This window comes from Kogia breviceps, chromosome 2 (genome assembly GCF_026419965.1).
Source record: "Kogia breviceps isolate mKogBre1 chromosome 2, mKogBre1 haplotype 1, whole genome shotgun sequence".
NCBI lineage: Eukaryota > Metazoa > Chordata > Mammalia > Artiodactyla > Physeteridae > Kogia > Kogia breviceps.
The window spans coordinates 168761496-168787707 of NC_081311.1; the positions used below are offsets into that span (position 1 = coordinate 168761496).

Consider the following 26212-nt stretch of genomic DNA (forward strand, 5'->3'; position numbering starts at 1 on the left):
CCTGGTCCGGGAAGATCCCACATGCCGCGGAGCAACTAAGCCCGTGAGCCATGGCCGCTGGGCCTGCGCGTCCGGAGCCTGTGCTCCGCAATGGGAGAGGCCACAACAGTGAGAGGCCCGCATACCGAAAAAAAAAAAAAAAAAAAAAGAAATAAAATGGCCAAAACACTGGCTATCACAGTGAATTTAAATATGCCACTTAAAAACTTTTTCTCAAACTTGTCGATACTACTTGCACATTCATTCATTCATTCAATTCATTCAATAATACTCAGGTGAGAAAGGAGCATCTCAAATAATTCAACCGAGAAGAGGGAACACTCAAGGAAAACATCCTTGCGGGGGAAATTACCATTACTGATTTTATTTTCTCCCTTCCTTTACAAATTTAGGATGTTGCAGTCAAGCACCAGGTAGAGAGGCTACACTAAATGTTATTCGAGGTCCCTTCCAAATCTGATACTCTATTAAATTTGTTGCTGTGAAAAGCCTATTTTATCAGCACTACTAACCAGATAAGCACATTTTTCAGTTAACCATAGCAGACTGCAAAGCACTTAGAAGAATCCAATAAACTAAAATCAAGAAAATTATATCCCCCAAATTATATTATAGTTAAGCTCCACCACCCAAATGCTGAGAGCCCTCAGAAAGAGATGCAAACAAAGCTAAGATACCAAACTACATATTCACTCATTCTGGATAGCTCAAATAGCCTATGAGGTTTGCTACTCAAGCATGACAGAAATATGCAACTCATTGAGGACTCTCTAGAAATGGGTCCGACTCCTAGTTACTATTTAATATAATGATAAATGCCAGGTAATGGTCTAAAAATTCTAATTTACCTAGACTATATATGTACAATACAAATTTTTCAGTCAGGGTCAAATATAATAATTTATAAGATGAGCCAATTATTTTTCAATAGGGGACTTGAGAAGGGATTCAAACTATAACAGTTTATAAAATGCATTAGAGATAGGTCTTATTCGCTCTTCTAATGTAGTTAGATGACATTCTATTTGGAGTAATATGAAATAGGATTATGTATATGCAGATATACTGAATTATGTGATTCATTAAGGATTTAAAAGAAAAAGTTAAGGAACTAATTTGGTATTTTAATTTTATACAGTTTAAAGAGAGGATATAAAGAAATAAAAGAAAATATAAACAAAATATACCAAACCTTAACTAAGCAGAGAACATTTTGTAAATTGTTAAGAGAAAAACTGAAATTATCAATATCAATTAAGAATTTTTGGCGTGCCCATTTATTCAACATATTGGGTAATTGTATCATATATATGCACCATACAGGAATATCAAGTTTTTTAAAAAAACAACACTGGGTATTTAAAAAGGTATTGTGACCTTAATTAAATCCTTAATTCAGAAGGCACTTCAGTAACTTTCAGGGCTTCAAAGTCATGATCGTCATCACTGCACAGTACTAAAGAAAACGTGTACCATGCACAAACAATAATTTCCAGTATTATGCAAGAAAACCTTATGTTTTAAGCATTTTCTTTCTTCTTTCTGTACAATTAAAAATAAAATGAACATTGGTACGGTTTTTACAAATATTTTGTTTATTTTAATGAAGCTGGTACAGACAATGTCCATTTAAAACCCATATCCCAGGCCAAAAAGTACAAATAAAGTCAAAAAGAGCAGCGTTCTGCTGTATACACCTCTGCATGAATAACTTTAACTGCTAATGAAAATTAGAACTTTTCTGGGATCTTCTGACAAGATTTTTCTTTCATCTTAAAATGCTTTCTCTTCAGTGAAGCCATCTTTGGAGTTAGTCATTATTTTCACCACCTCTGTCACCTTGACTCCAACCTGATATTCCTCTTCTTTTGGTCCAGACCCTCAGATTTTAAAAGTAGCTTCAAGTTAAGGAAAGGTCATTTTTCCACAGTTCAGTTCTCTGAAAAACTTCCATCTCCCACTGAAAGTCACAGTCCAGGAGTGAAGCGATCACATGCTAGAACTTCAGGGCCAATTGGAAAGTCATTATGAACACTCGCATTAGTCAATCTTATTTATCACAAGCCTATAAATGCACAGTCCTGGAAAAGGCGGCCTCCCTGTGCACACACATAATTTTTAAAAAGGAGAGGGCGATATGAATGGGGCTGAGGTTTGATCACCAAAAATCAGCACAATGAAAACAAACAATAATGAAAAATGGGCACTAGAATTCAAATTACCAGATGTTCTAAAGAGATGGGGTGCCAGTTTTCAATTCTGTTTTGAACACCACATTACAAAAGAACTATTTTTAAAAATAAAAAAGGATTAAGGGAAAAGAAAAAAAATAAAAATATCTAAATTGTTGAACGACCCCCTGTTTGTTCCTGATAAACTTCAATCACATCTTCTTCCTCCATTCCCAACTGTAAGAGAAAAGAAAAGTGTTAGTAGTAGGATATAAAAGTACTATTTTTAAAAAATTGGCTGCAATTATGTGGCCACTGTTTTAAAATGCAAGAAGATACAAAAGTAATCCAGGAGCTTCTCTGGTGGCACAGTGGTTGAGAGTCCGCCTGCCGATGCAGGGGACACAGGTTTGTGCTCCCGTCCGGGAGAATCCCACATGCCGCAGAGCGGCTGGGCCCGTGAGCCATGGCTGCTGAGCCTGCGAGTCCGGGGCCTGTGTTATCCTGTTCTAAAATTAAGAATACTGTTTCCGGGCTTCCCTGGTGGTGCAGCGGTTAAGAATCCGCCTGCCAATGCAGGGGACACGGTTGAGCCCTGGTCCGGGAAAATCCCACATGCCACAGAGCAACTAAGCCCATGCGCCATGACTACTGATCCTGTGCTCTAGAGGCCATGCGCCACAACTACTGAAGCCCGCACTCCTAGAGACCATGCTCCGCAACAAGCAAAGCCACCACAATGAGAAGCCCGTGCACCGCAACGAATCCACTCGCCGCAACTAGAGAAAGCCCACACACAGCAACAAAGACCCAATGCAGCCAAAAATAAATAAGTGAATTTATTTTTTAAAAAAAGAATACTGTTTCCTTTAATCTAAAGAATAGGGAGGGGGACTTCCCTGGTGGTCCAGTGGTTAAGACTCTGTGCTTCCAATGAAGGGGCATGGGTTCAATCCCTAGTCAGGGAACTAAGATCCCGTATGCCGTATGGCACAGCCAAAACAAAACAAAACAAACACACACGTTTTAAAGAACAGAGAGGTATATCTTGTCGTCTGATACTATGTCTATGAAGTCATTCATGTTACTTTGCTGAGCCAACTTCACGTCCCAGTTTATTCACCATGTAAACTTTAAGTGTTTCTGAAAAGTACCTTAAAGGAGTTTTAAATCTAATGAAACATGTATATAATAGTTTAAATAATAGTTTGATGGCATATTTTCTTTTTTTTTTTTTTTTTTTTTTTTTTTTGTGGTATGCGGGCCTCTCACTGTTGTGGCCTCTCCCGTTGCAGAGCACAGGCTCCAGACGCGCAGGCCCAGCGGGCATGGCTCACGGGCCCAGCCGCTCCGCGGCATGTGGGATCCTCCCGGACCGGGGCACAAACCCGCGTCTCCCGCATCGGCAGGCGGACTCTCAACCACTGCGCCACCAGGGAAGCCCTGATGGCATATTTTCTAAAATGCACTTTACTTCTAGATGTAATTACTTGATAGAATCTCTTTCAAAAAACCTGATCTCACTTTGAAATATATGTGGTTTTAGTTAGAAAACTACTGCCTAAGGATTCATTTCTAAGTGGTTTGCTTTGTCATCTACAATTCCTTCTGGCATATAACTATTATTTTCTTTGATAGTAACCACTCAATGAAGAAAACTTACTATACTTCTACTCTTATTTGACACCTCCAATTGTATAAGCTAGATTTTTCAGACCAACCCTTCTCAACTCTTACAGAAAAGACGGGAAGGAAAAGAAGAAGAAGAAAAAGGACGCTTTAAAATGCCTTATACAGGGCTTCCCTGGTGGCACAGTGGTTGAGAGTCCGCCTGCCGATGCAGGGGACGCGGGTTTGTGCCCCGGTATGGGAGGATTCCACATGCCTCGGAGTGGCTGGGCCCGTGGGCCATGGCCGCTGGGCCTGCACGTCTGGAGCCTGTGCTCTGCAACGGGAAAGGCCACAACAGTGAGATGTCCGCGTACCGAAAAAAAAAATAAATAAAATAAAATAAAATAAAATAAAATGCCTTATACAGAACATTAAGCAAAGTATAGGCAATTAAGGTTTTTTTAAAATGTGCTTTATATGCATTGAAATATTCTGGAATTTTTCCCTAAAAGACATTATTAATAATGGTTGCCTCTGAGAAATGGGAATGCAGAGATATCTAAACTATATTTTCCATTTTATATACTTTTGTAGTTTGGTTTTCTAATACTTTTATTTATTTTTAACACAAGTATTCTTCATTTAAAAAATAAAAGAGTACATAAGGGGGCTTGGTGTCGCATAGCAACCCAGGTGTTACACTCAAGTGAGGCTTGTAAAGGACTGTAAATCTGTTGATTCTGATGTGCAGATAGGGTTAAGGAGCACTGTAATAGGAAGACTGAAAACAAAAACTAGCACTGTTTCCACTGAACTATAGTGGGTCACAAAAAGAAATGAAAAATAACATTTCAAAGGAAAGTCCAAGATCAGTATTTTATAGGTGACAATTTTGTGCTGAATTACAAAATGTGAAAATTAAAATATGCTAAGAAATCTAAAAATAAAACAGACTTAAGCAGATTTAGAATTTTTTTAAGTGATTAATTGGCTCTAGTATTATGGATATCTTGATTGTGATAGACATATGAATATTAAAATAATTATTAATTAAAGAGGCTATTAAAATTTAATTTTAATTGCACATATAGCCTGGTAAATACTGCAAGTACTAAAATTCCAAACTTTACAAGGAACCTTTAAATCAGGAAGGCAGCACATGTCCTCAAATTATGGAGAATATGAAGCCATCAGCTTTAAGGAGTACATTAGCAGGGGGACTTCCCTGGTGACACAGGGGTTAAGAATCTGCCTGCCAATGCAGGGGACATGGGTTCAATCCCTGGTCCGGGAAGATCCCACATGCTGCGGAGCAACTAAGCCCGTGCACCCCAACTACTGAACCTGTACTCTAGAGCCCGCAAGCCACAACTACTGAGCCTGCGTGCCACAACTACTGAAGCTTGCATGCCTAGAGCCCATGCTCCACAACAAAGATGAGCCACCACAATGAGAAACCCATGCACCACAACGAAGAGTAGCCCCCACTCGCCGCAACTAAAGACCGCACGCAGCAACGAAGACCCAACACAGCCAAAAATAAATTAATTAATTTTTTTAAAAAAGTAGTACATTAGCAGCGATGAGTAAACAACAGTACAAAGAGGTCACTCCCTAAAAACCTACTCTCTCCCACTGCCCCATTATTATTCTTCTAAGAAGATAAGTCTCTTAATGATAGCGAGGGAGGTGTCACGAAAATGTATTAAATATCTTCTGTGTTGCAGAGATTATGCCAAGCTAGGACAGGGAAAATACAACATGAGTTTGGAATATCTTGTGCCAGACAGTAAGCAAGTACTTAAGGAAGTGGGTAGATACTAAACCTACAGGGAAAAGTCTGATGAGAAAAAGGATAGTCACATAGTTTCAAAGTATGTGCCCACAAATTACTCAATTAAAACAGGAAAAATAGTAACTACACAGTAAAGGAAAAAGACAACTGTTAAACTCAATGATAGGGGACTTCAGATACTCCAGATATTACACCCTGAGAAAGACACATCACCATTTATGTAGTATTCCAGCCAAAAATACATAATCTGAATCTAGTCATGAGGAAACAGAACAGCCCAAATTGAGAGACTTTTTAGAAAATACCTGGTTTGTTTTCTTCAAAAATGTAAATGTCATGAAGACAAAGATAGGCTGAAGAACTGTTCCAAATTAAAAGATAATTAAAGGGACCCCTAAATAAAATATGTTGATACTGAACTTGATCCTGTGATGAGGGAGAAAATTTATTATAAAAGGCATAATTGGGACAGATGACAAAATTAGGTTGAAGACTAAAGTTTTCTAACAGTGCTAAGTGTCCTGAATTTTATTAACAGTACTGTGGTTATGTAGAAGAATATACTTATTCTTAAGAAATACACACTAAAATATTTAGTAAATGGCATGGTGTATGCAACCTACTCCCAAGTGGTTTAGGTGATATATACATATATATATATATATATATATATATATATACATATATATACACACACACACACACACACACATATATTATATATGGGGGGAGGGGAATAATAAAGCATAGGTAGCAAAATGTTAAAAACTGGTGAATCTAAGTGGAAGAGAGTACAGTTTTTTGGACTATTCTTGCAACTCTTCTGTAAATTGAAAATTATTTCAAAATAAAAACTTTCTAAAAAGATGGAGAGGTGTCAAAAAGGAAAGACGCCAAATTGAAGGGGTCCCCACTGGCCAATATCTAAAGAACGTTATTATTCACACAGTTTCAAAGTATCTCCACATAAATTACTTATTAATTACAAAAGAAAATGATAACTTTACAATGGATAAAAAATCTGGCAGTTAACGTCTTAACTATATGACCAAAAATACCCATAGCAGGACAAATGGAGATCATGTAACTCCTGATATGATACACTCAGAATTTCACAGCTTCACTCTGTGCCACTCCTACCAAAAATGCAAATCTGAATCTAATCATGAGGAAACAACAGACAAACCCAAATTGAAGGACATTCTAAAATACAGCTGGCCTGAATTCTTTTTAAAAATGTCAGTGTGATGAAAAACGAAGACTGAGTAACTAACTGTTCCACATTAAAGTTAAGAGGCATGATAACTAGTTAGAATGCATATCCTGGATGAGATCCCAGGTCAAGTTAAAAAAAAAAAAAGAAAAAGAAAAAGAAAGGGCTTCCCTGGTGGCGCAGTGGTTGAGAGTCCACCTGCCGATGCAGGGGACACGGGTTCATGCCCCGGTCCGGGAAGATCCCACATGCCGTGGAGCGGCTGGGCCCGTGAGCCATGGCGGCTGAGCTTGTGCTTCTGGAGCCTGTGCTCCGCCACGGGAGAGGCCACAACAGTGAGAGGCCCGCGTACCACAAAAAAAAAAAAAAAAAGGGAGGGAGCTATAAAGGACCTTACTGAGACAGATGACAAAATCAGACTATTTTGATTGTATATTCAATTACAGCATTGTATCAAGGTTAAATCACTTAAATTAGATAATTTAACTGTGGCTCTTAGGAGAACAATAACAGTGAAATATTTAGGGGTAAAGGGCCAATATCAAATGGCCCACCAATAATGATAATCTGTATATACAGAGAGAACGAAAAAGCAAACATAGCACAATGTTAATAACTGGTGCATCTAGGAAAAAGGTTATACAGGAGAATATTATACTAGTCTCATAATCCTGTAAGTCTGAAATGTTTTTAAGCCAAAAAACTAATAATAACCATACACTGTTCCCACTATCAGAAATATCAAAAATGTTAATTTGTATTTGGAGGGGGGAATCTGTATAAATATAAATACATACATTCTCTCTCTCACACTTTATCACTTTCAGATGCCTGGGTGGTGGCGGTGGGGATGGGAATAGAGAGGGTGGAATATATAAACAGAGAAAACAGTCCATACATACAATAAAACAAATAAAGGCAGAGAAGCATTAAAAAACATAAACCAAGATGACAGAGTCAAATATATTAATATACACTAAGCTTCTATATTAAGTTCTCAAAATGGGTCAAAAGTCAAAATTGAACCGTGAAGGTCACCATCACCATGAAAATGTATCAGAAATTTGCCAAATCTGAGGACCATCTGTCCATCCTCAAAAAGACATAGTATGTGCCATATGACAATTTCAGTACTCATTTTCTACTTTCCATCTCTCTTTTTACAGGCACTTTTTGAAGGCAATACAAGGGAAGTTCAACCCAAAAGTTTATTTTTCTCTCTGACAAATGATATACCAGTTAAATCAGAGAATATTCAAGAAAAGGACAGTTTAATGGTACCAGTGAACCAAATCATTCAATGCAGAATTAAAAATATGCCTTGAATCAGAGAAGAAATTATACTCACTTCTTTTGGAGTGTGATTATCAGCAATTCTCTGACCTTCAAAGAGAAACCTGAGTGAATTCATGGGAACTCCCTAAAAAGGTGGAAAACATACAAATATACAAATCTTAGAAGAGATAACAGGAACTTTGATGCACAAAAAGCAAATAAGAAAGCTTCAACAGAATATGTAGAACATAATAAAACTAGAGAGCTAATTCTATCATAATTATCATTTACTGAGTACCAACTATTTGCTAGGCACCCCCTGTACCAAGTATTTTATATACATAATCATAAATTTTCATCACAACAGCCCTGAAAGGTAGGTATTATCACATTATCTTCATTTTACAGCTAGGGAATCTAAGGTATGGAGAGGGCACACAAGCTAGCCAAGAACTGAAGGCTAAATCTGCTCCTAAGCCTGTGCATTCTTAACCACTATTCTATATAGTTTCCTCTCAAATCTGTAGGCTAACATAAAGTCAGATATTGGATAAGCAGCCTCACTAGCTTCCAACTGTACAAGCAAAATTGGTTTTTTTTTTTTTTTTTTTTCTTTTTGTGATATGTGGGCCTCTGACTGTTGTGGCCTCTCCCGTTGCGGAGCACAGGCTCTGAATGCGCAGGCTCAGTGGCCATGGCTCACAGGCCCAGCCGCTCCGCGGCATGTGGGATCTTCCCGGACCGGGGCACGAACCCGTGTCCCCTGCATCGGCAGGCGGATTCTCAACCACTGCACCACCAGGGAAGCCCCAAAATTGGTTTTTAAACAGATTAAATCGTAGAAATTCGGTAAAGCACAGCAGCAAGCCAGATAAACTCCAGTAAACCTGTGACGCCATTTACAGCACTATAAATATCACAAAAGGTATTAAAATATATTTTTCTAATCCCTTATTCCACAAAAATAGCTAAAAGAGAATAGATGGCTCATTTAAAGAGAAATAACTTCACTAAGGTCAAATCAAGAATCATTTAGTCCAAAAGTATTAGAAAGTTCTGCTCAATAACTAATGTGTTAAGATTTTCACTGTTTAAATACAATACTATCCCAAAAACATCCAAAAAAATTCAAACTATCTTCCAATATGTACTATACTTAAATATATGAGACCTTGCAAACTTACCCTGTATTTGGTTTTAAACTATTTTTTGCGGTTTTTTTGGCCATGCTTCTGGGATCTTAGTTCCCCTACCAGGGATTGAACCTGGGAGCAGTGAAAGCACCAAGTCATAACCACTGGAACGCCAGGAAATACCCTGGCTTTAAATTATTTCCAGGGTTGGGACTTTCCTGGTGGCACAGTGGTTAAGAATCCACCTGCCAATGCAGGGGACACGGGTTCAATCCCTGGTCCGGGAAGATCCCACATGACGTGGAACAACTAAGCCCGTGTGCCACAACTACTGAGCCTGCACTCCGGAGCCCACAAGCCACAACTACTGAAGCCTGCAAGCCTAGAGCCTGTGCTCCACAACAAGAGAAGCCACCACAAAGAGAAGCCTGCGCACCGCAACAAAGAGTAGCCCCTGCTCGCCACAACTAGAGAAAGCCCACATGCAGCACCGAAGACCCAAAGCATCAATCAATCAATCAATCAATCAAAATTATTTCCAGGGTTATATTAAAAATAAACATGACTGACAAGGGTGGAATATTCTTTGATTTTAATTATAGGATCTTTCAAAAAAGAAATATCTTATGTTGGAGTCAAAAAAGTTTCTATAGAAACCAGTCTATAAAATCAAAATGGAAAGATGATTCAATCTCTATTGGGTAAGTTTTCCATACTTCAGATATACTGAGTGTCCCATTCCTCATGTATCAGCAAATATAAGAAAAAAATTATCAAGCCTCTGTGAACGGAGTATAGAAACTTCTAAAGACTGTAGACTCTGAGCATAAAAAAGAAAGCTAGAAATTATACTAACTTGATGTTATATAATCTCCCCAAACCTAGCACCTTCAATTCTGGATCAGTTTAGTTTTCACTTTTGTACTGTTTTTTCTCAATAATCAACTCCCTCATTTACAGATGAGGTAAAAAGACCATATAATTTTCTTCAGAGTTGTTGTCAACAGTAAATGACAATGTATCCAAGTACCTCCTAGCATACTGCACTTAATACATGTTCATTTCCAATTTTAGCTCCCATCATCATTAATACAAATGTGAGCTAGTTGAGCCCCAATTAAAAGACTTTATTTACTGAGCATAACAATTAATATCAAAAACAGAAACAGGGAATTCCCTGCCAGTCCAGTGGTTAGGACTCCACGCTTTCACTGCCAAGGGCGCAGGTTTGATCCCTGGTCGGAGAACTAGGATCCCACAGTCCACGCAGTGTGGCAAAAAAACAAAACAAACAAACAAAAAACAACAGAAACAAATGTTTATTGTTTTACTTATCCAACACCTAGATGATCTCTTTTTCCTCTTGCAAAGTCCTAACCATTAGACCACCAGAGAAGTCCCAAAGGATTACTTTTCTTTTGATGAGAAAGAAAAATTAATGATATATAAAGCATTGAATTTAATATTACAACATACAAACCTGTCTTTGACAGTATGATTCTTTGAGTTTCTTGAGATGTGTTGTCATTTTCACTTTGAAGTGAATCTCACTGCTATCCTATGGAGATATGAAGGAAAAGTCACTCTCTGTGTAAGCTATTTGCTTTGCTTGAAACAAATTATTTAATTACACATATACTACAAATAGAAATGTATACCTTGTCTCCTATATTTTCCCACCAAAATATTCTTTTTAGCATTACTAACAGGTTTATTAAAATATTCTAATCATCCTCAAAGTTGCTATATACCCATTTCAAAATAAATTTAATAAAACGAACATAAAGATAATCTGTTTGGGGTGTTATAATTAGCAGCATAAGTAAAAGTATGTATGTGAAAGAATACATTCCTTCAGAACTGCATGCCTATTCTGTTTTCAAAATGAAAATGTGAACTGTCACAAACTCCCAAAGGCAACTCAAAACAAAAAGTACCCCCACAACTGAAGTGTTACTGAAGACGGTAAAACCTACAAAAGGGACGTAGCCCACAAAATAACAGACACTAACTCCTGCCATAAAAAGTCACCACAGAGTCTGGCTTCTCTTGCATGAGTAAAATGAGTCAGTCAAATTGATATATGGGATCACAGATAATTTTTTCTACCCAGACTGTCAAGTGATCTACTAGGCAACCATCAGAAAAAAATACTGGCACTTGCATACTGTAAAAATTTCAAAGCTAATCCTAATGATTACATATCACATTCACAAATACATGTTAGTGGAAGTTGCATGTTTTGTTTGTAACTATAATTTTTAAAATTATTTATTTATTTGTTTATTTTTGACTGTGTTGGGTCTTTGTTGCTGCACGCGGGCTTCCTCTAGTTGCGGCGAGCGGGGGCTACTCTTTGTTGTGGTGCGTGGGCTTCTCATCGCTGTGGAGCATGGGCTCTAGGTGCACGGGCTTCAGTAGTTGTGACATGTGGGCTCAGTAGTTGTGGCTCGTGGGCTCTAGAGCACAGGCTCAGTAGTTGTGGCACACAGGCTTAATTGCTCTGCAGCATGTGGGATCTTCCCAGACCAGGGGCTTGAACCTGTGTCCCCTGGACTGGCAGGCGAATTCTTATCCACTGTACCACTGAGCCCTGCAACTATAATTATTAAAAAAAAAAAAAAAAAACAAACCCAGGGAATTCCCTAGGAGTCCAGTGGTTAGGACTCAGTGCTTTCACTGCAGGGGCTGGGTTCAACCACTGGTCAGGGAACTAAGATCCCGTATGCTGTGAGGTGTGGCCAATTTTTTTTTTAAATTTATAAATAAATAAATACAAATTCTTTTCCTATGTATAATTTCACAAACAGACAAAATTTCTAGAGCAATACCTCACACCATAAGCTAAAAGCAGTTCCAGATAAATGAAAGAGCTAACATTAAAATTTTTTTTTAATATTTTCTGTTCTTCTTAGGGAGAGACTTTTTCCCTAATCTTGACACTGGGAAATCCTTATTTTAAAGCAAGATTTTAACTCAGAAACCACTTAAAAAAAAAAAAAAAAAAAAAAGGAGACTGATAAATGTGACTTAATAAGAACATAAACCATCTATACAGTAAGAAGCACCACAAAAGTTAAGAGACCCTGAAGAAAATATTCACAACATATAAAACAGACAAGAAAAATCAAGAAAATATAAAGTATCCCTACAAATCAGTAATTGTTAAAAAGGTAATCCATGGCATAGGACAAACATACACAGTCAATAAACATACACAGAGTTTACTGCACTCTGCTTTACTGATTTTGCAGATACTGTGTTTTTTTACAAACTGAAGTTCTGTGACAAACCTGAGTTGAGCAGGTCTACTGGCACCATTTTTCCAATAGCATTTGCTCATTTCGGGTCTGTGTCACATTTTGGTAATTCTCTAAATATTTCAAACCCTACCCCAGCAAAAAAAAAGGCTCACTGAAGGCTCAGATGATGGTTAGCACTTTTCATCAATAAAGCATTTTTTAACTAAGGTATGTACATTGGTTTTTTTTTTAGACAAAATGCTATTGCACACTTAAACTACATTATAGTGTAAACATAACTTTCATATGCACTGGGAAACAAAAACTCCATGTGATTTGCTTTATTGCAGTGGTTTGGAACCAAACCCACATGTCTCTGAAGTATGCCTGTAATTCAGTGGAATAAAATTGACAGCCCAGAAGTGAACCCATATATATCTATGGTCAATTGATTTTGACAAAGATGTCAAGCAATTCAATGCAAAAAGGACAGACTTTTCAATCAGTGGTCTGGGACAAACAGATAGCCACATGCAAAAGAAAGAAGTTAGACTCTCCTTCAAACTCATACAAAAATCATTCAAAAAGTACTCAGAATGATCAAAAACTTAATGTAAGAGCTAAAACCATAAAGACCTTAGAAGATTCTATAGGTATAAATTGTTGCGACCCTGGACTGGGTAATAGTTTTAGATATGACACTAAAATCATAACAACAAAAGAAAAAATAAATTGAATTCATTGAAATTAAAAACTGTTTCTGCAAAGGACACAACCCAGAAAGTGAAAAGACAACCCGAAGATGGGAGAAAACATTTGCAAACCATCTATCTGATAAGGATCTAATATCTTAAATATATATGACGAGTTATTACAACTCAAAAATAAAGACAAGTAATCCAATCTCAAAATGGACAAAAGATTGGAATAGACATTTCTCCAAAGAAGATGTACAAATGGGCGATAAGAACAGGAAAAGATACTCATCATTAACCATCAGGGAAATGCAAATCAAAAACAAAAGATACCACTTCACACTCACTAGGATGACTATAAAGAAAAGACAACAGCAAATATTAACTAGAATGTAAAATAACAAGCCTTCATACATTGTCAGTGGGAATGTAAAATGGTGCGGCCACCACTAAAAACAGTTTGGAGGCTCCTCAAAAAGTTTTTAAAAGTTACTACTATATTAGACCCAACAATTCCACTCCTAGATATATAGAGAACTGAAAACATATCCACACAAAATTTACAATGAATGTTAATAGCAATATTATTCATAATAGCCAAAATATGAAAACAACCCAAATGTCCATTAACTGATGAATGGATAACAAACTTGGTATATCATAAAATGAAATGTTATTCAGCCATAAAAAGGAATGGAAGGGTTTCCCTGGTGGCGCAGTGGTTGAGAGTTCGCCTGCCAATGCAGGGGACATGGGTTCGTGCCCTGGTCCGGGAGGATCCCACATGCCGCGGAGCAGCTGGGCCCGTGAGCCATGGCCGCTGAGCCTGTGCTCCGCAACAGGAGAGGCCACAACAGTGAGAGGCCCACGTACCACAAAAAAAAAAAAAGGAATGGAATACTGAAACACGCTACAATTTGGATGAAACTTGAAAATATTATGCTAAATAAAATAAGCCAGACACAAAAAGGTCACAAATCATGTAATTCCATTTACATGAAATGTCCAAAACAGGCAAATCCATAAACACAGAAAGTAAAGGAGATTAGCAGTTACTAGAGGCTGGGGGAAAGGAAGATGGGGAATTACTGCTAATGAATACACTGTGTCTTTTTTGGGGTGATGAAAATGTTCTGGAATCAAATAATGGTAATGGTTGTACAGCCTTGTGAATATACTAAAGCATCTAAATTATAGGTGTCTTTTTGGGGGTGATGAAAATGTTCTGGAAGCAAATCATGGTAACGGTTGTACAGCCTTGTGAATATACTAAAGCACCTAAATTATACATTTTTAAATGATGAATTTATGGTATCTGAACTATATCTTAATAAAAATTTTCCAAATAAGATGATCACAGAAAGTAGGAAAAGGATATGAACACACGATTAATATAAACGTAATAGACAAAAAAATTATATCCCACTGATAATCAGAGAAATGCAAAATAAAATGTCTAGCTATTACACTGGCCCAAAATTGAAAGACTGGTAATATCCCATGTTTCAGAGAATGTGGGGAAATGGTACTCTCATACTTCCATGGTGAGTGTCTACTAGTTCTTTCTTTTGTCCCTTAAAAAAAAAACTATGAAGATGTATTCCTCCAATAATTTTCAGCTAACCTTAATTATCTGTTAACATCTCAAAAAGGGTCAATAAGATACAGGCTAGGGCTTCCCTGGTGGCGCAGTGGTTGAGAATCCGCCTGCCGATGCAGGGAACACGGGTTCGTGCCCCGGTCCGGGAAGATCCCACATGCCGCGGAGCGGCTGGGCCCGTGAGCCATGGCCGCTGAGCCTGCGCGTCCGGAGCCTGTGCTTCGCAACGGGAGAGGCCACAACAGTGAGAGGCCCGCATATCACAAAAAAAAAAAAAAAAAAAAAAAAAGATACAGGCTAGAGTCTGTAGAAGTAAGGTGCCAAGAAAGAGAAAGGGGTCAAGAAAAGTCCTGAGAGGCCCTTTGGTTTAGGGGCCCTAGCATTATCACTCAAGAGTAGTTGCTATATTTGCCACGGAAGCATGCTAACCAAGAAAAAAGTTTTATTAGAAGAAATTAAGGTGATCTACATCTGCCTAGCAGAGCAATTAAGAAAACAGTATCACCCTCTTCTGCCTCCAACAGATGCATATGTAGTAAATGAATCGCCATTTTTAAATAACTTGCCTTAGTTAAATCATTTTCTTTGTGTGTCAGAAATGATTCACACATTCCGGGGTCAAAGGAGAAAAATAATGAAACTCACCTGTCCAATGACTTTGAGTTTAATATATTCTCCTTCCTTCTTATCCCCCAAGTCCTCAGTTGAAGGTTTTGCCTCCTGAAAGAAAAGTACATATAAAGATAAAAGTTCCTATATGCTATTTTAATTATTCACCCATTACTTTGACTTAAGGTACGAAATTTGCACCTGAAAATACAGCGAGCATTTCTTTGCTCTGCCAGCCAATTAAGCAAAAAAGGTCCTAAGTCAATTACTCTCTCAAACACCAGTTCTAAAGATCACTAAAAATCAAGAAAGAAGTCTCTTTTACTATAATAATACTATAGTAATGGTTCTAAAACTTCACTGAGCATCAGAATCACCTAAAGTACTTGTTAAAAGACTGTTGGGCCTCACACCCAGTTTATTCAGTAGGTCTGGGGTAGGGCTGTAATATACATTTCTAACTAATTACCAGGTGGTGCTATTGCTGCTACACAAAGGAACAACCTGGAAACCATTATCTTCAGTCAACTCCTATTAGTCAAAGGAAGCTCAGCTCCATGAATCCTTAACCAAATATTCTGAATCAAAGATTATTTTCTCACAACCTACTGGGAGAAGTTAACTACTCCAATTACAAAACTGTACTAAGAAAGATAAATTAATCATATTAACATAAGCAAAGTCTATTTGGAAAGGAAAATCAAATAGCAAAGTATTGGCCTAATGTAGTCTTGAGTCAAAACAAATCAGTTTTAGGGCTTCCCTGGTGGTGCAGTGGTTGAGAGTCCGCCTCAACCCTACCCGATGCAGGGGACGCAGGTTCGTGCCCCGGTCCAGGAAGATCCCACATGCCGAGGAGCAGCTGGGCCCATGACCCATGGCCGCTGATCCTGTGCATCCGGAGCCTGTGCATCCGGAGCCTGTGCTCCGCAACGGGAGAGACCACAACAGTAAGAGGCCCCCCCAAAAAATCAGTTTTATATCAGCTATTATTTTAGACTATCTGAAGCAGTATATCCAATTTTAAAAGATTAGGCTTGGCTGAAAAAAAAAATTAGGAGACTTAAACTGGAATAAGAAAAAAGCCCAGAGTAAGCAGTAAAAGAGGAGACAAAATTGGAAGACAGAAGAGTATAACCCTCTTATAAATTATACCATAATAAATAAGATAATTTCAAATGAAGGCATACTGAAAAGAAAATGAAGTTAGAATAAACTAGTTGAAACAACTTTGCCATGAAGTATCTAAGAAAAGTAAGCCATTTTTAGTAAAGGCGTAGCTTAGTAAATTTCAGTCAATGGTGGGATAAAAGTAGCTTTCCCGGGACTTCCCTAGTGGTGCAGTGGTTAAGAATCCGCCTGCCAACACCGGGGACATGGGTTTGATCCTTGGTCCGGGAATATCCCACATGCCACGGAGCAACTAAGCCCCTGCGCCACAACTACTGAGCCTGCACTCTAGAGCCCACGAGCCACAACTACTGAAGCCCATGTACCTAGAGCCCATGCTCTGCAACAAGAGAAGCCACTGCAATGAGAAGCCCGCGCACCACAACGAAGAGTAGTCCCCGCTCGCCGCAACTAGAGAAAGCCCATGCGCAGCAATGAAGACCCAACGCAGCCAAAAATTAATTAATTAATTAATTAATTAAAACAGCAACAACAACAAAAAGTAGCTTTCCCATGCACTTTACCTTAGTTTGGCCACCATATTAGTCACTTATTTAAATATATGCTTTTTATGATTCACAGCAATTTCAAGCTGTTAATCCATGCTTGATAAGAATATAACCAACTACACTGTATTTCAGAAGTAAAGTAACAAGGCCATTACCTGTTTATCTCATGCCAGTAAGTGAAAACTAACAAACTCTGACATTACCTGTTTATCTCATGCCAGTAAGTGAAAACTAACAAACTCTTTAACATTCAAAATTTATTGAATATATTAAACTAGAAGTAGCTTTTAAATTTAAGATACAGGCTAGAGTCCAGGGAAATGCTTAGATAACAGAATTGACTTCATTAGTGTGAAACTTTGCCTGTTTATCATTCTGCAGTACTTTCAACATTTGCTGACTACTGCATATTATGGCAGCAGGCCAAATTAACCTTCTTTAGTGAGACAGTATTTCACCTGAAAACTGTAAGACTGTCTTCAAACACAGTCTCACAACCACATTTCTATGAATTTATATTCAGAGTAAACAGTTCCTTCTTCCTTTACATATCTAGAGAGGACAAGGACAGCTTATTCCACGCAGTGAAGGGCAACAAAGAGCAAAGAAGCCCTGAGTCCTCTTTAACTAAGAGAAGGAGTGTTATGAAGCTTTATTGGAGTTACCACAAGGAGAAAAACATCCCCCTGCAACCGGAGCAGCAATACATCAGCATAATGGGAGTGATTTTGCTCCAGTGTTTCCTAGACAGGGTAGGTACACAGGCTACTCAGAACAAAAGAGTTCTTCCCCCTTCTCCAATCCACTGTCCACATTGCTTCAGAACTCCTTCTAAAGCACAGCTTCTCTGACTGTATAACTACCCCTAACAAAAAGGTGCTTTAAGGCCTAGAACCAAACTCCGCAGCACCTCATTCAGTTCCTCCATTACTAAGCTCAATTCTCATTTTTCTCTCTCCACTTCCTTTACAAACCACAGATTTGGTTAAATTGGACTATTTGCGGGCTTCCCTGGTGGCACAATGTTTGAGAGTCTGCCTGCCAACGCTGGGGACGCGGGTTCATGCCCTGGTCTGGGAAGATCCCACATGCCACGGAGCGGCTGGGCCTGTGAGCCATGGCCGCTGAGCCTGCGCGTCCAGAGCCTGTGCTCTGCAACGGGAGAGGCCACAACAGTGAGAGGCCCGCGTACCACAAAAAAAAAAAAAAAATTGGACTATTTGCTATTCCCTGAACATGTCTATAAACATTCTTCCACCTTCAGCCCTTTGCTGTTCCTGTTTCCTTTACCTGTAATACATATCCTCTCTCAATCTCTCTTGAAATCATCTCACAAAAATCCATCCCACACATCACCTGAAGTCCAGTATTTAAAAAAACTCTTCCAGGAACCACAGCACCCCTCAACCTTCCAACTGGGATTAATATTTTCCTTTAATGCTCCCATTGGCGATTTATTCATATCCTTTATGGCATTTATTCTCAATTTAAAAACACTCCCCCTTTACTGTCTTCTCGAGGAGTCAGCCTCATCTTTTTCTTCGAACTTCTTATGAGAGTAATCAGCATTTTCTGTTTCCACTTTTACTCTCAACCCACTGTACTCTGGTTTATACCCCACCATTCCACTTGACACTTCTCTCACCAAGGTTACCAGTTCAACTCCTTATTGCTAAACCCAGTGGACAATTTCAAGTCTCATCTTTAACCAGCAGACACTTATGACTTCTTCCGTGAAAACTCTCTACCTTTGGCCTCCAAGATTCCATTGTCTCCTCATCTTGACCACTTCCTTAAATGCTGGTGCTCCTCCAGGTTCCATGTCTTTAATCCTCTTTTTCTTCTTCTTCCTGTGTGACCCATAACTCCAACTTCCTCTCAGATACTAATGACTCACCAACCATCCTCACCAACCTGACAACTTTTCTGAGTTTCACTCATTTTTTTTCAAGTGCTTGAACATCCATCTCCACTTTGGGTGTCCCCATAGGTACCTCAATTTAAGTGTCCAAAACTGAATGCATTATCTCTAACTCCTCCGTTAGCTTTAACTCCTCTTTCTGAAAACCAAAATCCAAAAAAACTACAATTCCTCCTGGATTCCCAATTACAATAAATGGTTACCATACACTCAGCTGCCCACAACAGAAATTCAGTAGTCATCTTTGGCTACTCTTCCTCTCTTAAATCTCACATTTAATCATTCATCATTCTGACAATTATATCTCTTGGTGACTCTCATTCTCTCCATTCCACTGCCTTAGTTCAGGCACTCACTGTTGCTCATTAGCATTACTGCAATAGCACAACAAATGCCCCAAGTCTAGCTCACTTCAATTAATTCTTCCCAACTACAACTAGAGCCATTTCTCTAAAATGCAATCTGGGGCTTCCCCGGTGGCGCAGTGGTTGAGAATCCGCCTGCCGATGCAGGAGACACGGGTTCGTGCCCTGGTCCGGGAAGATCCCACATGCCGCGGAGCAGCTGGGCCCGTGAGCCATGGCTGCTGAGCCCGCGCGTCCGCAGCCTGTGCTCTGCAATGGGAGAGGCCACAACAGTGAGAGGCCCACACACCGCAAAAAAAAAAAAAAAATGCAATCTGATCTGCCGAGAATCTTCAGGATTAAGTTCAAACTCCTTAGCCAACATACACTGGTCTTCCATGGGCTGGTCCCTGCATAGCAATCCAGCCTTGTTCTCCTACTTCTCCTGCTAATAATATCTTTTGCTCCAGCCACACTGATCTACAATTCCTTAAACATGGCACCCTCTACCTTATCTACACTATCTCTGTACATGTTAATCACCTCTGCTTGGTATGCCCTTTCCTACCCTATTCGCCTTTCAAGACCACTCAAGCATCACTTCCTACAAAATGATTTCCCTCATCACCCTCTTAAATGTTCCCATACTGCTTAATCTTATTATAACATGCTTGCATATCTGAGTCTCCCACCAGATTGAGTTCCTTATTGGCATGCCTTACTCTTCTCTGTATTTCTGGTCAAGCACAGTGTTTAGTATATATTTTGAAGATACTCAATATGCTTGTTAAATTAACGTTTTCTGTGACAGTTTTGTATGTCTTGACTTCCCTACAAGTTTACAAGGAAAGCGTCCAAGTTTTTCATCTTTATAATATCTGTAGTGTCAGGCAAATACCAGGCAATTATTTAATGGTGGCTGAATTAAGCTGATAGTACTATTTTCTGTATCATACCACAAAATCTTACTAACGCTTCATACTTCTACTGTACACAATAGTCAATACAAACAAGATCCTTTCAGCATTTTATATTCACAGTTGGGAATAAGAGATAATTCACTTCAATTTCATAAGAACATGTGAATACTACGATTTGAAATTTCCAAAAATAAACTGCCACTTTCCCTAGTCACTCCATTTTGGTGATATCTTCCCAACTCTGAAGCACTAGAGCAATGTCATCTACACCCACTTGTTTAATAGCCTCATGTTTGCCTAATGCAGTCATCCGACTTTTCATGTGCTATCTTTTTTTTCTTTTCCTTTGACAAACTAGTCTGGAAAATGAGAAGATCTTAGACAAAAAAGGCCAAAGTTTGTCTCCAGTGATCTTAGTGTCTTTTGTATGCCTTCTTTCCTTCTCTCCCCTGTAAAAAAGCAGCCAATACAGAATGGTATGGCACACTAGTCACAAAACAGTGAAAGCATTCAGCACTGGGTGTGGGACAGTAGGTCATCAGAGAAAAGAGAATCCCAGAGAGGGCTGGTTGATTTGGCTCGAAAGGTTACACAGCCCCAGAGCAGAAGAAACTGGTAATGTAAAGAAAAGTAAACATATGTACAAGATCAAAGACAGGAACTGGAAACCTCTAAATTCTCAGGTTTGTGTCATCTAGAGATTAAATCATGGTAACTGGAACAGTAAAGGGAATTTATCAGACACCAGGCACTACCAACTCTTCTTTCCAAAATATAAATTAAACAGCTTAGAAATAGAAGATAGCCGGATCTGAAAAGACGAACTGGAAAGGACAGAGAACAGAACAATCCTCATTTACAAATGTACAGAATTCAACAGAAGGATTTTATTGTGCCATTTCAAAGTCAAAAGAATAAGAACTTTGCTAAAAATCACTATGGCAATCAGTATGTTGACAATTAATCACAGGAAAACAGCACCACACTTAACTACCCCCAATCTGTCACTGACCCTTCCAGTTGTACAAGGATTGTTCATTCTTCTGAAAGAGGGGGGATTCTGGGGAAAACTAAAAATAAAGAATACATTTACTCTTACTTGATGACATTAATAAACCTGTTCAATTTTAAAGGTGGGACAACAGTATCCTGGTTTTGTTAAAAGAAAAAGTCCTTCTCTTTTAGAGATACATACTGAAATATTTGCGGATGAAAAGACACAATGTCTGGGTTGGTTTCAAAATAATGTTATGAAGTGGAGTGGGGTCATGCAAATGAAATACAATAGGCCAAGAGATGGGTATATGCGTTCAATTATATATAAATTTTTCCATAATAAAACATTTCATTAAAAATACATTCAAAGTTTCCAAAAATTCTGTTAACCATAGTTCTTACTGCACATCGGTTTATTTCATTTTATTTCCTAATGAAGAAAGCTCAACAAGGATTAAATTGTATGATTCTAATAACTGTATCCATTATTTAAAGATACAAACCCCCAAATTACAATAAAGTCATCTCCCTCATACTTCAATGGATTTACCACAATTCTAAAAATACACACACACTCATATTTTTTCAGTGCATGCCGCCTATGTTCAAATTTAAGGAGACAGTACTAGACATTTGTAATAAAACTGACCAGACTTAGCTCCATAACTTGAAGGTTTAAGTCAAGCGGTCAAGACACTGGGACTTCCGTAAATTTACATTCAACCCTAGAATTGCAGTTAAACACTAGGTAAACAAAGACAACTTCTCAGGAACTAAAAATTATAATTGAAAATCCCACTGGTTGGACTTCCCTGGTGGTGCAGTGGTTAAGAATCTGCCTGCCAATGCAGGGGACTTGGGTTCAATCCCTGGTCTGGGAAGATCCCACATGCCGCGGAGCAACTAAGCAGTGCACCACAACTACTGAGCCTGCGCTCTACAGCCTGTGAGCCACAACTCCTGAGCCCGCGTGCCACAACTACTGAAGCCCTCGCGCCTAGAGCCCATGCTCTGCAACAAGAGAAGCCACCGCAATGAGAAGCCTGCACACAATGAAGAGTAGCCCCCACTCACCGCAACTAAAGAAAGCCCACACACAGCAACGAAGACCCAACACAGCCAAAATTAAATAATTGTTTTAAAGTTTAAAAAATATATATATATATACTTATATTTTTTTAAAAAAGAAAAGGAAATCCTGCTGGTTATATAAACCCTAGTCTCTGTAGTTAGACTATGGACCTGTTCAAAGCCTAGAACAAACTGGCTTCACTGTATCCAAAAGTACTAGCAGGCAGATTTAGAGTTATGGCAGACATTGTTAATTACCTATCCAGGATCCATTTTCCCCTTCTTCCTTACAAAGGGAAGCCTAAATTTGCCAGCCAAAAAAAAAGAGAGAAAAAAATTCTAATCTTCTCTTATGGCCACATGATGCAGTGCTGGCCATGCAGATAGAAGGTGACATACTTTTTGCTGGTACATACTTTTTGGCATACTTTTATCCTTTGCTCCATCCCTTTCTCCTGCCTGGAACAAGACACAAAGTAACCTTGCCAGCAAGGAGACAAGCATCAGAGTGAAGACACCTGCTAAGGACAGAGGGGAAAGAAGTATGAAGGCATGGTGGAGCTGCCTTACCACCCCTGAACTATTTATGTCTGAATTTCTTTCTTCATTAGAAAAATAAACTGCAAACTTGTTTAACCTATTATATATCAGATTTTCTGTTATTTAGTCCAAAAGCAATCCAAATTGACATAGGAGGTGCTCTAAATAGGTAGCATTTCGCTTATATTAAAAAACAGCTCCTAGGGCTTCCCTGGTGGCACAGTGGTTGAGAGTCTGCCCGCCGATGCAGGGGACATGGGTTCATGCCCCAGTCCGGGAGGATCCCACATGCCGCGGGGCGGCTGGGCCCGTGAGCCATGGCTGCTGAGCCTGCGCGTCCGGAGCCTGTGCTCTGCAATGGGAGAGGCCAGCAGTGAGAGGCCCGCGTACAGAAAAAACAAAACAAACAAAAAAAACGGCTCCTAGAAAACCAGCTCAGTGTGCATCAAAAGCAGAAGAGATAAGTAAATTGTGGTACAGTCGTACAATGGAATGCAATGTAGCAATGGGATTTAACAACATACAACTATACACAATAATATAGACAAATCTCCAAACAATGCTGAGCAGAAGCCATACACTGAAATACATAAATACTGTATGATTCCACTTATAAAAAGTTATAATGTATAAAAGCAGGCAAAACTAATCTAACTAATCTATGTTAGTAGTCAGGACAGTCATTCTTCTTTTTTTAAAATAAATTTACTTATTATTATTATTATTATTTTTGGCTGCATTGGGTCTTCAGTTCTGCGTGTGAGCTTTCTCTAGTTGCAGTGAGCGGGGGCTACTCTTCGTTGCAGTGCATGGGCTTCTCACTGCAGTGGCTTCTCTTGTTGTGGAGCACGGGCTCTAGGTGCACAGGCTTCAGTAGTTGTGGCACATGGGCTTAGGAGCTGTGGCATGCAGGCTCAGTAGTTGTGGCTCGCGGGCTCTAGAGCACAGGTTCAGTAGTTGTGGCGCATGGGCTTAGCTGCTCTGCAGCATGTGGGATCTTCCCGGACCAGGGCTCGAACCCGTGTCCCCTGCATTGGCAGGTGGATTCCTAACCACTGCGCCACCAGGGAAGCCCTGGACAGTCGCTCTTAATCTGGGTGCTGACTGCATGGATGTGACCAGTTTGTGAAAATTCAGAAAACTGTACATTTATGTACACTTTTTCATATATATATTTATCTTCAGTAAAACCTTTAAAAATATCTGACCCTGGCTATTGAGAACAGCAGGTCCAGCAAACAGAACTCCACCCTTCCTTCCTTCAGGTCTTTTCCTTCAGATTCTCAATAGCTCAGTAAAAGCAATCAAATGCAAAAAGAATGGTCAAAATATAAAAGTATAACAAAATACAACATATCTTTAAATAAACTTTTAAGTCGTGGTGAAGGAATTCCAAATTTTAAACCATAAGACTAAGGTACTCAATAATAGGATCTGTGTGGCCTTACCCACATGACTTTTTTAAAGTAGAATATCAGAGAATAATCTACAAAAAAAAAAAAAAGACACACACAATTTTAATACATTCCAAAATGAGATACCAAATATGACTTAAAGAAAATAGGAATTTTCTGATGGTCCGGTGGTTAGGACTCGGTGCTTTCACTACCTGGGCCCAGGTTCAATCCCTGGTTGGGGAACTGAACTAAGATCCCACAAGCAGCACAGGATTATTATTATCCATAACAATGGATAATATCCCAATGTCCTGGAAGAAGCAAATGATTCAATTTTGGAGATAAAGTTACTAGGTCTATTGCTAATAGAACTAAAGATCGAGAAGGTATGCAAACACATCCAACCCTTCCTCAATAACAAAACATCATGGGAATTGAAAAAGGAGGAGAAAGATACCTGCTGTTTCACGTTTTTGAGGCAACCTTTCAATTCTAGGGCCTAGAATGCTGCCTGGAACATCAATCAATACGTGTTGAATGAATCTGACCACTCATTCCTTTAAAAACTTTTACTAAGTATTCAGTCATTCTGCTAGGCACTTCAGAAAAAAAAGGTGAATAAAGCCTGATTCCTGACCCTGGAAAGCAAACAGTAAAATGGAGAAAGGCACTTAAATGATTACAACACTAAATATATAACCTATAATAGAAACATTCTAACTGGTGTGAGGGGCTAATGAGTGTCAATAGATATTTGACAACTGCTTTACAGTTTTGAAATCTGAACTACTCCACTAACCCTCATGAGCACTCTTTTTTTAAACAATTTATTTACTTTTGGCCGCACTGGGTCTTCGTTGCTACACGTGGGCTTTCTCTAGCTGGGGCGAGCAGGGGCTACTCTTCATTGCGGTGCACAGGCTTCTCACTGCGGTGGCTTCTCTTGTTGCGGAGCACGAGCTTTAGGCGCCCGTGCTCCGCAACAAGTAGTTGTAGCACACAGGCTCAGCTGTTGTGGTGTGCAGGCTCTAGAGCGCAAGCTCGTCAGTTGTGGCACACGGGCTTAGTTGCTCCATAGCATGTGGGATCTTCCCGGACCAGGGCTCAAACCTGTGTCCCCTGCATTGGCAGGTGGATTCTTAACCACTGCGCCACCAGGGAAACCCCTCTCATGAGTACTCGAACATAATAATCATATTCAGTTTTTAAAATACTATTAAATAATGTTCAGGTAACATTTGAAATGTTTTATTATAATCAATATGTTTGCAACATTTACTAGCAGCACTTCATATATCTGTCAGAGAGAAGACAGAATACATCATTCCTCTCCTGGGGCATGGAATGTTTAATGTATGTATCACTAACTAAATGCTCAAGTCATAGCTACAGTATGCAGCTATGTATGTTAATACTTATTCTTAACATACTTATAAGTATGTTAATATTTATTCTATGACATAAATAGTATACATAATTATGAACTTCAATATACACCTAGTTTATCATATTATCCTGCTATCTCAAGCTAACGGAAAGATCAGCAAACATCAACAAGAGAGATATAAAGAATTCTGCAGGGAATAACGCTATCCTAACAAAAGAAATACAATTAATGTGGTAGATTAAAGATAACTGCAAATTCTTTGTTACTCTTCCTATTAAGAAATGGAGTCTAGATGCCTTTCCCTTGGTGACTATAGTTAATAATACTGTATTGTATATTTGAAAGTTGCTGACAGTAGATCTTAAAAGTTCTTATCACAAGAAAAATTTGTAACTGGGAGATTGGGATTGACATATATAGACTAATATGCATAAAATGGATAACTAATAAGAACCTGCTGTATAAAAAATTAAATAAAAATTCAAAACCAAAAAAGAACATTTGTAACCACTGCGGTAATGGATGTTAACTAGACCTATTGTGGTGACCATTTCACAATATATACAAATACTGAATCATTATGTTGTACACCTGAAACTAATATGTTATATGT

At 38.8% G+C, this 26212-nt stretch overlaps 1 protein-coding gene across 2 annotated transcripts in view; it reads right to left on the reverse strand.

Annotated features, from left to right (window-relative positions):
- Positions 1–1572: 1572 nt before the first annotated feature.
- Positions 1573–26212, reverse strand: part of SUMO1 (small ubiquitin like modifier 1) — a 29031-nt gene continuing 4391 nt past the window's right edge. Inside the window, exons 2-5 of one of the 2 annotated variants that reach the window (XM_059053480.2) lie at positions 15381–15455; positions 10679–10756; positions 8139–8210; positions 1573–2408 (exon numbers count right to left, since the gene is read on the reverse strand). In XM_059053480.2, coding sequence (XP_058909463.1) covers positions 2340–2408; positions 8139–8210; positions 10679–10756; positions 15381–15455 — 294 coding nt within the window. In that variant the 3' untranslated portion in view covers positions 1573–2339. The remainder of the gene's footprint in view (positions 2409–8138; positions 8211–10678; positions 10757–15380; positions 15456–26212) is intronic. The other variant, XM_067026587.1, reaches the window with a different exon arrangement.